The sequence below is a fragment of the Saccostrea echinata genome, unplaced genomic scaffold, assembly GCF_033153115.1.
Source record: "Saccostrea echinata isolate AGI-Se365-2 ecotype Australia unplaced genomic scaffold, CSIRO_AGI_Sech_v1 ptg000025l, whole genome shotgun sequence".
Lineage (NCBI taxonomy): Eukaryota > Metazoa > Mollusca > Bivalvia > Ostreida > Ostreidae > Saccostrea > Saccostrea echinata.
In genome coordinates this window covers 25,579,458-25,591,315 of record NW_026889774.1, presented here as the reverse complement: position 1 = coordinate 25,591,315, position 11,858 = coordinate 25,579,458, and the positions used below count along the sequence as shown (strand labels likewise).

At 33.0% G+C, this 11,858-nt stretch overlaps 1 protein-coding gene across 1 annotated transcript; it reads right to left on the bottom strand.

The window, feature by feature from the left end:
- Positions 1-2,024: 2,024 nt before the first annotated feature.
- Positions 2,025-3,035, bottom strand: LOC133192994 (uncharacterized). Its single transcript, XM_061328997.1, has one exon. The coding sequence runs from the start codon at positions 3,033-3,035 to the stop codon at positions 2,025-2,027; it is 1,011 nt and encodes a 336-aa protein (XP_061184981.1).
- Between the last annotated feature and the right edge of the window lie 8,823 nt (positions 3,036-11,858).

Here is an 11,858-nt window from a genome sequence, read left to right as displayed (position 1 = left end):
GTTTATTAAGAAGTTTATACCAAAAAAATACAATAATTGAAATAAAAAATATGATAAGCTTGACAGAAAGAACACAAAAATCCAATTGTATTTCAATATGGATTACAAGAAAAAAAATTTAAAATCTTAAGTGATCATAGATATCTTCCTTCCCCGTCAAAACAGAAATAGAAATTTCCATAGGTAAGTACGAGAGGTGATCAAAAAGTTCGCGAACTAATTGGATTACTTCCGTTAAAGAAATGAAATTAGGTTTCAGCGTTCATTATTTTTTCACGTAGTCTTCTTCGATTTAAATGCGCATCTGCGCATCTGCCACTGTTCTGCACATGTGCGAATTCGAATCACGTGATATGCTCCGTAGCGTTCTGTTCACAGAAGCTTAAAGATTTTTCCGAGTCTTATATTTCTCACCATCCAAGTTATTTTTTATAACAAGAACAGTCCCATTTGTCGAAAATGGCGAAATCTCGGCAATTGCACGGATGCATAAGGATATCCTTTCCCAAATTTAGCATGGTGACCATCATAACCCGAGTTCTCTGTCTTTGGAGCGTCTTTTATCCAATGTGGATAAAGTATGGGCGCCTTCTTTTTATCATATCCAATATGTTTAAAGTTTAAAGTAAACGATATTTTAGAGATTTAATAATTATATTATTGTTAAGATATTCAACTATTTTTCAAACTGTAACTGGGCGATCTTTCAGGACAAATTGCTCAACTATGGACACATCTCTTCCCTAGCTTGCTTTCACTGAGCAACAGAACAAACATCATTTTTTACCATCTCCCTTCCTTCACTAAAACAATCAATCCAATTAATAATTGAACTTCTGGCAAGTCTTTTCCCTTCATAAACCTTGTACAAATTATTAAATGATACTGCAAAGGAATTTCCAAGATACACGTTAAACTTTACAGCCGTTCGTTGCTCGAGTACGACTGAGTAAATCATTTTTTGTCACAAGTCACCTACATATTGACGATATTTTCACGTCGAAAACATGGTGCAAAACATCAAATTACATCTGCTATTTATAGAACATGTGTATGACTATATGTGTGCAAAATTTCATTCTGATCTGAATTGTTGTTTTGTACATATAGAGATAGTTCGCGAACATTTGATCACCCCTCGTATAAGGCAGAAATCCTAATTTTGCTTTAACTAGAAATAACGATTCAGACAAATAAGCAAGTGCCAACTTCCAATGAAGTAACATTCTATTCACATCAATTGTGCGTTCTTCTAATTATCTAAACATACAATTTAGCCATTTATTTTGAAATATTTCATTTTGCAATTATTTTAAAAGGAATTAGATTTTCAAAATTATCCTCCAGGAGAAGGATAGGGAAACGTATGTCGGTAATTAGTGTCTAAATGTTCGAGTGACATCATCTTTTGTTGCTATACGGCGAGATTTTATGGATGTTTTTGTTGTAATTATAATCAAGTCTAAGGAGGTTATGAAGAAGGCTTCAGACAGAAGAGAGAGATCAGGACGTTATGCTCTGGCCGAATACACAATTTTTGCTTATTGCTTATTGTTTTGCGAGTCCACCTGGAAACATTTTACTTAAATTAATTAAACCAACAGCTGCTGAAAATTGCCACTGTTGCTTGTTTACAAAAAAAGACAAACTCTTAATATTCAATTCAGTTCACATACAGATTCAAAGTTCAGAATATAACTTAAATTTAAATTTCACGACCCTTGTGTAAGTGTATTTAAAGGAAATATAAATTACAATATTACTGCGAGTGTTGATTCGTCACACTTACTTTCTGCCTTCACCAGCAACTTCATAGAAAGAGAGGTGTCAGTTTTGGCTTCACCTTACATTGAAAATAATATAGTTATTTTTGCTAATATTTCATTATATATATATATATATATATATATATATATATATATATATATATATATATATATATATATATATATATATATATACATCCATCATTAGTGAGAAAATTTCCTAGCTACCAGTAACTTGTCATGCATTAATTTAATACTTTAAACAAGATGGTTCTGTCTTTCAATATATCTGTACACACACAACCTGTTGTCTTTAATAGATCCAACCCAAAGAAGGTGGGATCTTTCCTCGTAACTGATACCCCATGGACCACTAATACCGTGTTCCTTTGTCAGTAGCAAGGAAAGGAATTTGCCATCCTTGTCAATCATATGCACTGTGCTTGAGCTTTGGTTAGCTATAAGGATGTTTGATAGTGCATCTGTACAAATCCCACATGGTTCCAGTTTCAGTTGGGGGTCATATTCTGATCCATAGTAAGTGAAGCGATGACTTCCATTCCGATCTGTCACAACTAGACATGATGGTCCAAGAATGCAATCGTGAATCAGGTCAAAAACAATAACATCTCCGTTTCGGTTCTCTGTGATACACTCTGGGTCAATATAAAGTTTATGTCCCTTGTCATCAAACTGGAAGGTTTGTTTTTCTTCTAATCCATTGAATATAACAACTTTTGCGTCTACATTATTAATTGGATATGACGGGCTATATTTTTTCATCAAAACAAGCAGGTCTCCAGAGAATTGAGAACAATAAATTTCCTGTGGTTTCCATGGTTCAGATTTATTCATCAGTGTAATTTTTGTTTTGTTGTCCTTACATAGTTTACAGATATTATAATCTAAGTCTATGTAAATGAGTTCTCCAGCAAGGCTCACTGTGTGGGAACCAGGGCAAAGATTTTGTTTATCTGTCCGGTGGTGTAAACTTTTACCGTCTGAGTCGATCAGGTAAAGATTCGTGCTACTACCACTTACCCAGAGTTGTTCTGAGGTCGCAAAAGAAACTTGAGAACCACAACAAGCGTCTTGAACAGTGACAATTTTCTTTAACACTGGTTTAGTCATTAGTTTCAGGAGTCGTTCATTTTGCACTCGTCTTTTTCTAGTCTCGCTGAGTTCGATTTTCCCCTGAAACAAACTTGCATCTTCTGTATTGATTTCATTTTTCAGGGAGAATGTAAAAATTTTAGGTATGTTCTTCATTATTGGAATCGGTTTCTTTTTTATAAATAATAAAGATTGTACTGCTCTGTTTGCTGAGTTTTCAAATCTGAGCAGATACATCTCTATAATTTTAATGCCGTGTCTCGACTGTTGCACTTTAGAGTTAATATAAAAATATACCTCTTTTGTATTTTTTAATGCTATATCTATCAGAGTCTTTTGCCTTTTAGCTGATGATGTCATTTTTAGCCGGAGTTCAGTCAACGCTGCTTGACATGTTTTGAAATCGGATTTGATTCCAGCTAAGATCTCATGATTGTAAAGAAGCACTTCGCTCCTGGTATTAACAATTCCGTCCCAGTCTTGCTGTCTTTTAGTATTGTAGGCAGATGTGATGTCCAGTATTGTGTGTCTTTGATGTTCATTACAAAAGTCACAAATTGGATATTCACACGACTGACACCAGTACTTATAAATTCTTCTTGGGTGTTCCCTGCAAAATTCTGTTAGCATAAAATTTCTATTCTCTAAATGGTAATTCACAACATCATGGTATTTGGTGTCGAGATCAATCACATGCTTCTCTTTACAATAAACACACAGAAAAAGTTTACACACTTTGCAGTACATCTGATATTCCATGCATCTTTTACACAGAGAACATTGTGATGCCTCTAATTTTGTAAGTAATTTTCCCATGATGTTATTATATTCTTTTCAGAGGATTCTTTTTAGGCAGGAAATTTTCCAATCATTATTTTTGTTTGCCTAAATAAAAGACAACTTATTGTTTATTGTAAATCAATTTTTTTAAGTCAATTTGTTTTATGAATTTAAAAATAAAATATTGAGGACAAAGTTCTTAATGTATTCGTCCTGAAACAAACAAAGCAGAGGAGGAATTTAAATCTGGAAGGAAAGGATATTAAAAAGTCAAGATCGATCCTGTAACAAAATTAAAAGCAGAGCCAACACAGGCCTCTGAAAACAAAGGTGGGATCAGGTGCCACGGAGGAGTAAGCATCCCCTGTCGATGGTCACACCCGCTGTTTGCTCCTTGACGTGACCAGCTAGGTAAGCGAAAAAATCAGTAGACAATTCAGTGATAAAATTAATGACCTAACAGTTTGCATATACGACGTCAGTCAAGATTCATTTTAACGACATACTGTACTGTAATTGCAACGATCATAGAATTTGCGAAATTTTGACTTTAAACGATATAATTGATATCCTTGTGTCATCAATTTTTTGTCAAAAGCTTCCCTTGTTTTAGAGATTCTTTGTTCGTAAAACATGCCATTGCATTTCAAATCGACCATGAGACAAACTTCATGCAAATGAAAATGGTATATTGCAAAAGAAATAAGGGAATTGACAATAGAAAAGGTGCAATCATAACACTTATCTTAAAGTTTTGTTTTCAGTTTGCTATCAATGTCATTCCCAAGTTAAATATTCAACTATTAAATAGATGTGTCACATTCTGTTGTTTTATTTCGAGTTCAGTGGGATATATCGACTCAGCGTAGGAATGAAACTGAATATTGTTAATAGCACAACGGTTTCGAATATACGGTATCCAAAATTCTTATCTTAATAAACATTCTTCAGATAAATTAATGTATATTTTGGTTGAGAGCTTTACGATTTTCCTAAAGGTCCAAGTTTACCTTCAGAAATGTAAATAAAATTTTAAAGATTGTGAACATTTTCACTGTGTGACCATTTTGGTCCTGTCCTTGTGGCTTGTTCTATAAGTGCATAAATTGAAAAAAAGGTTTTTGTTTTGGGGTTGAAAACTTCACTATTTTTTTGTAGGTTTTGTACTCCCCCAGTAAGGTGAAATGGGCGCAATGATTATAAAGATAAAAAATTCCATTATAAATGTTAAAGACAATCAGTAAAGTAGTGTTCATGAGACTGAAAATATTTCATCATTATTGACGACCTGCGAAGATTGAATAGAAAAAAAATAAAGATTTATATATATATTGCAGAATTTTGCTTAAAAAAATTAATGTGTATTAATAATAATTAATAAATGACATAGCCAGGATTTCCCCAGAAAGCATGGACTGGTGGGTTCAAGAAATGATATGTAGCTTAAAAGGAAGGTGGCTGAGCAAACACATCTGTTCAGTATTTACCACAAGCATTGGCCAGGTGTAGCAATCCTTGTGAAGTACTTAAGACAAACCTCTATGATATTTTGTTCACTGAAAAAGTCAGCCAGATGCTATAATTACTGAAAAAAACTTTTGACTCAGGTCACATGCAGATGTTGGGATACTTTTGTTGCATGAGCTTATATGTGTATAAACATTGACTATTAATTTTCGAAAGACCTCAAACATCCACTCATGACACACTTTAGTGTAACCTAAAACGTTGAAAGTATTTGCGTAAGTTGTGTACATTGTAGTTTTGCACATGTATCTGTATTGATTGCAAGACTGACAGCCATTTTGATTTTCCCTTTAAACGATTTGTTGTTCCGTTCTTATATTCAAGCAAAGGCTCTCGATTCTTGTTTAGTATATATATAAACTCAATTCCCTCTTTGCATATCATTATCATCGTGGACTATTCTTAATATTGTTTTAAGTTGCTAAGCGTCATACTTACCTCATCTCACATGTACCTAGTACATTCATGGGTTAAGTTTGATGTTTCTCGTCCGTGGCGTTCTGATCAATTGATTTGTATGACAAGCCGATTTCTGTATGGAAATTGCTAATCGAAAATCTTATTTGGATCACTAGCTGTACGTTTGATTAGTCATTTAAAATATCTCTCAGCGCATGTAGACAAAAAAATGACATTCATATGTCTTTTCTTACACATTATTAAACTGATTCAACTAAATGAGACCTCTTCTTGATATGTTTAAAATTTACCATAATTTTGTAACATTAATCCCTCGTAAAACAACAGTGGCATGCGTTTTTTACGCGGCTGATGGTACTATTCATTCATTTAAATGGATTATGTAAATTGATTAAATAAAATACCGTATAAGTGGAATTTTTAGAGAGACGCAAATTAAGCGATTAATCCTTAAAAATTGGTATATATTTTTAGCGAGAAGAAATTTTAGCGATTTCATAATACCAACAAAAGAAGCTATTACAACCCATACGCAATTAATTGTAAGCGATATTCAATTTTAGCGATCTCAACACCTTCGCTAATAATACCAAAATTGAATCCTCATAATTATTGTTATTTTATACGAATACGTATTTATCAAACGTCAGCGATCGAATTTGACCACAGGATCTTCTTAATACCTTGACAATTACATCAAATATGTATCTTTCCCAGTTTTCGAGAGCTATTTCATGTCTGCGCAGAAAATATCCAGAAGGTAATTTTTGTTGTCATGAAGGCTATACTATTTTCGTGTATACGTATAGCATTTAGTGTACTCAGCAACATATCTTATTGATGTTTCATATTCTGTTCATAACTGCACTTTATAATGAAAGTCTACCAAACTATTTTCTTCCTAAAACTCCTCTTCATTTTAACAATAGGCAGTTCATCTTTTGAAATATGATTGGTGATATTATGTGCAAGGCCGGAATTTCATTTTCAACGTGAGGATCAATTATAAGAGCAAAATTAAAACATTTTTATTTTTAAAAACCTTTTTTAAACAGAATTCATGCTTCATTTTTTTTTTTATTTCAGAATGTCAATGCATTTATTATATCTATAGAAAATACTTCCTTAACAGGTCCATGGATCATATGCTCATGAGCTTTTTATGTTCAATGTGATACATGTATATTTGGATAAAAAAAATAAGAATATAGTTTGGCTTTTTGACTAGTTACTGAGGAAAGTGGGAAAGTGCAAACGCCCTGAACCTGCAGATTTTATTGTCTTTTCAGAGCAACTAATTTTTTAATGGAAAGCAACTTAAATGACGTTTTTTGTTTCAATAAGATGTTTAGTTGCACTTTTTTTCACAAAAGTTAGACGAATTTTTTTTTTAATTCAAAACTTCTTTGGGAATCAAGTGTTGATCTCGCAAGAATTTCTCCGGGGGAGGAGAGGGGGGCGCTAAGTTGTTGTCCATGTAACAATGTAACACTTAAGAAAACAAACAGTACAATCCAACTTCATGTTCGTGAAGGAGATCGACTTTGGTGGACAAGCTACTTTTTTTCTATATTCGTGATTCTTCCTACCAAATTATAAAATTTATGTTTTGGAGGGGGGGGGGGGTTAGCTCCGAAGTCATTCTTATTTGATTACTTTTAGTTATTTGATATTTTCAATGAATGAAAATCATACACGTTTTGGACCCCCTAACTATTTCCGCTTTGGCTGGATCTGTCTATGGGAATAATGCTAAATCTTAATTAAACTTTAATCTTCATTAATTCTGATTCTGTTTTCCTTATCAGAGGGGTAAGTTCTGATACATGTATCTGATGAAAATGTGAAGATTGGTCAAATTTGTCGCTGAAAACTGGGAAGAAATGTTACAAATGTTGCACTATAATCTTCATACTGGCTGACACGGCACCGAGCAATCTGTAGAGTATACCATGGACACAGGCTCTGGCAGATTGCTTGGTGCCCCTTGCTTCGAAAAAGTCTTCGCAAATAGCACATTCCATCAATTTCTATGATTTTTTTTTAAATATCTGTTTAACTTCTTTCAAGTAAAACTTTCTCTTCTGATTATGAATGCCAATTTTTCCCTATTTTGTTGTAAGTAAATAAGTCTACTCCTCATTGTATTGTTTATAAAGAGCTGGGTAGAATACAGCTTACTATAGTAGTTAACGAAGTTCGCTCCTGAGCTTTTGAGGAAAGTTTTTATCTTAACCTATATTTCAGAAATTCTGCATAATGTTTTAATTTTTAATTCTACAATGCCAATTTAACTATATTCAGTTAAAACTCCATGATTAAATTCCATACTAAAAGCATTAAGTGAGGAACTATATTTTGTGGCGGAAGCTTTTTTAGAAGAAAATGATCATTTTTTCTCTTTCGAAGTATTTAAAGTATGCTAAGTTTGGATTTCTATTTTTACATGCAGTCTGCACACATAGCTATTTTGTGCAGAGGACTGTTTTATATTGGTCCTAAATTATCTATTAAATAAACTGTCATGAATTATATCATCATATATGATAAATATTGCAAATATATTGTGAACATGAAGAAAAAAATAGCCCTAATTTAAGCTTAAAATTAGCACTGTTTTAGTAATATCTAAAAATTAACATCACAGACCCCCACTTCTGATTTTCTTTTCTGAATATATACGATACCTTTAACCATTCTTCTTAAATTCAGTAAAATGTCATTACTTTTAAATAATTTTTTTGCTTGTTAAATTTTTAATGCCAGAAAAATGAAAATGTTTGAGTGCAAAAAAGTCAAATAATTGAACATGCGGAGTAATTTGAAAATTTCTTCGTTGTCACAAATTTTAATGTGTCTATTTAAGATGAAATAAGACTGTTTTTGTCCCCATTATTTATTTAAACAAAAATTATTGGAGTAGAAACTTTAAAAATTGATTTACGTGTAAGATGTATTTACAGTGCAAAAAGATCAAACTAAATGCTCTGTAGCGCTAAAAGAAGCGCATTGACCCCCATTTTTTGTTTTGATTTTTAATAAAGCTATGTGTATAAGTTCTAAAAATATACTTGATAAAAAATTCCCATTACTTTTGATGGCAGGATCCAACCTCCTTAAATCTCGAATGGCTGGTTTCTGGCAAAGGGTTTTGTGTGGTGAAAAAGAGAAAATTTCTTTGACATTGTGTTCAATTTTGTATCAGGTAAGTTCAAGAGTTTTTACCATATTTAAATAGAAATGAAGAATACTTTACATGAATGTAATTTGGATTTAATGTGTAATGCTCAGCATGTTGATAAATCATATTAGATAGGTATGTCAGTTAAGAATACATTATGAGGTAGTTTTATCCAAGGTTGGAATGTTAATTTGGCAAATTCTTCAAAATGTCTTTATTATAGAAGGTACAAGTATGATTTTGGTTTCGAGAATTATTTGAACATGTTGCCATCTGATCTGTATCGTATTTGTGTCAGTAATAACTTGCCAATTGAAGGTGGTAGATTTTATAGTATTGATAGATCTGAGAGACATCAAAATCTCTGCAATATCAATGAACATGGTGATGAGTTTCATTATTTATTTAAGTGTCCTTTTTTTTAATAATGAAAGACCTAAATTTGTTCCTAGAAATATTAATATGAATCCAAACTCAATATCTTTTCTATGGTTGGATAAATACTTCTAATATATATAAACTAATAGGTTAAGCACAGTTTTGTAAAGCTGTTCTTTAATCTTTTCACACCTGAACTTCCTACAACATAAACATTAAAAATGTTTTTAGCAACTCTCAGTACTGTACATCATGGATCTTTTTTTGCTGTTCAATTATATTGACTGTTCACATGTTGATTTGTTTAATTGTTAAATTCTCATTGTAGTAACAAACCCTATTTTTGGGGTTTTGTGAAATAAAAAAGTCTCAAAAGTCTCAAAGTCCCATAAAGTTTGAGTCAAAATAATATTATCAAAAATCAATAAATCTTAATGTCATGCAAATCTGAAAAACGGAGAGAAAATGGTACAGTACCAACCAGACCAAACCTGACACAAAGCAGTCCCAGAGCAGTCCCGGGGACTGCTTTCTGGGACTGCTAAAGCAGTCCCACAGCGGACCCAGAGCAGTCCCACAGCGGTTCCAGAGCAGTCCCACAGCAGTCCCAGAGCAGTCCCATAGCGGTCCAAGCAGTCCCAGCGGTCCCAGAAAGCAGTCCCAGCAGTCCCAGTGGGCGGGGTTAAGTAGTTTAATGGGCGGAGCTTACTCAGAAATGAGATTACCAATAAACAATGTAACTATAAAAGGCAGTTGAAATTGATGATCAGTATCAACAAATATTTACAATTCTTACACGACAATCATTTCTGAACTGTTAAGAAAATTACAGTACGCGTATATAAATAAATAATAACTAATGAACGAAGAAGACATTCACACCCATGAATAACAGGTATATTTAAACACAATTATTCGGTATATTAATTTTTCACCAAATGTCTTTATTTTGATTGACATTGGTTTTTGTATTAATTTATTTTTTAATAGAAAATTAAATTTGTATTGTTTATTTTCTACCAGAATTAGCTTTAAAAAGATCTTATAATTATAGAGCAAGGCCAGTTCCCATAGTATACTCTGAATGCATTTTCCTAAGTATTGGAGCTTTTGAAAAATTCTTTGATAAATTTTGCCGAGTATTATATTTCAGTCATGATTATTTTCAATGACTTGCCAATTTAATTATTAGATTCTTGTTTTATTATATAAATGTTCAAGTGTACATCTGTAAATCACGCGAATGGAACCCTCAGATTATATTCAAGATTAATCAATCCCGAAATAAATTTATACACAATTATTGAAACAAAGATTTTTTTGCAGTACATAGACTGAAATTAGAGTCATTGTTGACCAGCATGTTCAGTGATGTGTTACACTGATACCCAAGTAACATGCATTGACTTTCTGCTAATTATGCCCAAAGGCGATTGAAACCTCAGGTATTGACACCATTTTATACCACATTCTATTGCTTTTTATTAATCGGCCAGGTAAACACAAACAAAACAAATAAGAAATAAGTCCTATGGTAGAATAATTTTATTTCATGATCATTTAATAAATTATTAGGTTTTATTTGAGGGCGGTAAAAAATAGCATGGAGTGCTCTTTTCAAGCATGGAATTAGTTTTTTCAATTAAGAAAAAAAATGCAGTATAGTACATCCCTCTGAATATCTTACTGAAATGAAAAGTTTGTTTGTCCTTTTTTTTAATAGTGCTAATACAAACTTTGAGTACATAATTTAATAGTATTAATTTATTAAATAGGTCTAGATATTTTTCCTTAATATACCTTTATTGAAGTTTAATTCAAGGGTTAAATACCATCCCCTGATTTCCCTTTTTAACTACTTTCATTTTTAAAAAATAATTCTAGACTGCAATTGTGTAAATTTACAGCCCCTGGAGACATTTACTAAGTACACACATAACTATCTCTACTTATTTAAATTTTGTAAGAAATACTTGTTTTTTTTTTTTTTAACTTTTTTTATCTTAAACACCTCTCTGCAGAAAGTAAACAAAACAACAACAGGGACCCTGCAAATTCAGAATACACAAGGGGCGGAGCTATCTTGTCACAAAGAACCTTTTTCACGTATAAGTGAACAAAGCAGTCCCAGAAAGCAGTCCCAGGGACTGCTGGGTCTGCTTTCTAGAGCAGTCCAATAGCGGTCCCAGAGCAGTCCCACAGCGGTCCCAGAGCAGTCCCACAGCGGTCCCAGAGCAGTCCTGGGGACTGCTTTGTGGGATTGCTTAGGTGTCAGGTTGGGTCTGGTTGATACTGTATAGTCATCACAAAAAGGCAGCAAACATTCTATAGCAGTACAAAATACAATAAAAATAGGAGAAGAGCAAATACGGACCTCTAAACATCAGAGGTGGGATCAGGTGCCATGGAGGAGTGAGCATCCCCTGCCGACCGGTCACACCCGCCGTGAGCTCCTTGTCATGATCGAGAAATAACGGAAAAATCCGTCGACAATTCAGTGTGTAAATAATGGCCTAACAATTAGTATGAAAAACGTCAGTCAGCATTTGACTCAATGACCATAGAACTTACGAATGATGACTTTAAACGAGACAGCTGATATTATTGTTTCATCAACTTGTTTGTCAATAATTTACCTCGTTTTAGAAATTGCACATACGTAGAGCATGCTCTTGCGTATCGAATCAACTGAG

What these genes read in the sequence shown, in the direction of transcription:
- LOC133192994 (XM_061328997.1), bottom strand. Translation starts at nt 3,035, where the DNA reads ATGAAGAACATACCTAAAATTTTTACATTCTCCCTGAAAAATGAAATC.